The sequence below is a fragment of the Aplysia californica genome, unplaced genomic scaffold, assembly GCF_000002075.1.
Source record: "Aplysia californica isolate F4 #8 unplaced genomic scaffold, AplCal3.0 scaffold00754, whole genome shotgun sequence".
NCBI classification, from domain to species: Eukaryota; Metazoa; Mollusca; class Gastropoda; order Aplysiida; family Aplysiidae; genus Aplysia; species Aplysia californica.
In genome coordinates, this window is record NW_004798024.1 from 190,826 (window position 1) to 192,453 (window position 1,628).

The following is a 1,628-nucleotide window of genomic DNA, read 5'->3' on the forward strand; positions in this document are numbered from 1 at the left end:
TGTTTGTTACTCCCTTGTAATACCTCTAATCTTCGGCACTTATATGACCTTATTGTGTTGCAAGTGCCGTAAAACACTTACTAAAACTACTAAAACTACTAAACTCTTACTAAAACTAATCTTCTGGCGCTCATATGACCTTATGCAGTTGCAAGCGCCGTAAAACCTCTACTATATAAAAAAGCCGTCTACGATAATTCCCGCTAAGGCTGTATCGTGTAACCTTTTGTCTTCTGTTTGGTATTTCTCGGCTGCCTTAAATCCGCTTTGCTTGTTTTATTTACTTAGTTCACTTCCTGGTCTGCCACTTGTGGGGTGCACGACAAAGTGGCAGGAAGGGATCGCTGGGTGGGTGGTTGTTATAATAATAACAATTAACGTCTCTGCTCTTCCCCTTTCCATCCCCAGCAGCGCGAGGGTGTGAGTGAGTGTTCCCCCCACACCACCCAACTCACACACACAAGCAGCAGCCAGCAGACGTGACGTCTCTCCCCGATGGGCAACCTGTGCGTGAAAGGCGGCGGCGAGAAGGGCTCGTCCACCAAGTACCTGCCGGACCCGTTCCAGGGCGCGCACGGCGACAGCGATGGCCGTGTGGACCTCAACGCCAGCTCGGGCACCAGTAGTCCATCCACAGACGGCCTCAGGCCCCTACCCCGGGTGCCCGCCAGGAACAGAGGTCAGTTCACCAGCGACTTGATGGTTTTTATATGTGTCACGACGTGGCGGAATCAGATGCTCATCAATTTTTGGGCTTATGGAGTTATTGGTATCGCCTGAAAGCTTGTTCGTTTGCCTTGGTTTCGATGGGGGAAAAAAAAATCAATTTATCTGGAATAGAAGTCAAGATATTTGCCATTGAAGGATATAGGGTCGCCTGGTTTCAGATATAAAATTAGTGAGAAAATGGCCGCCAAAGATTGGTGACTTCCATAGCTCAAGAGTCCTTGGAAACTGCGAATTTATATTTTTCGTGCTTTAACCAATGTTTTCCCTTAATCCACACATAAAAGTGTTTCTGAATGGGCATGGAAGGTGTTGAGCCAAAAACAAAAATTAAAAAAAAAAATTTCCAAACTGACAGAAAAATGCGTTTCTCCGATTTCTGTATTTTGACGAGCGCCTGATTTCACCACTCTGCCTCACATATTTATCAGTCCAATGTTGTAAATATTCTGCTGTACGCTGACAAAATGCCATTTTCCATTACAAATGCCATTGCTTTGTGTGATCTTGGTCACTTTAATGAGAGAATTGCGTTGCAAGTGCAGTAAAACACTTACAAAATTATAACGAACAAATGTATACGACCTAATTGTGTTGCAAGTGCTGTAAAACTCTTACTAAAATTAAAACAAACATATATAAATGTACGACCTAATTGCGTTGCAAGTGCTGTAAAAGGTTTGTTAAAACTATAAGCGGGTGGTTGGCGGGTGCTCTGGTGTGGTTTGCTTCTTCTTTCCTATCAAACATCTACCGTCTTTATCTCCCCTCCTTCTTTTTTGTGTTTGTTACTCTCTTGTAACACCTCTAATCTTCGGCACTTATATGACCTTATTGTGTTGCAAGTGCCGTAAAACTCTTACTAAAACTAACTGTTAAAACTATTTTAAAAAACCTAGCTG

General features: G+C 43.3%; 1 protein-coding gene across 1 annotated transcript in view; it reads left to right on the top strand.

The window, feature by feature from the left end:
• Positions 1 to 495: 495 nt before the first annotated feature.
• Src1 (Src tyrosine kinase 1) overlaps positions 496 to 1,628 on the top strand; it is a gene marked incomplete in the record, with an annotated part of 14,961 nt that continues 13,828 nt past the window's right edge. The window contains 1 exon segment of the mRNA NM_001204577.1: positions 496 to 678. Within this exon segment, the coding sequence (NP_001191506.1) occupies positions 496 to 678 (183 nt within the window).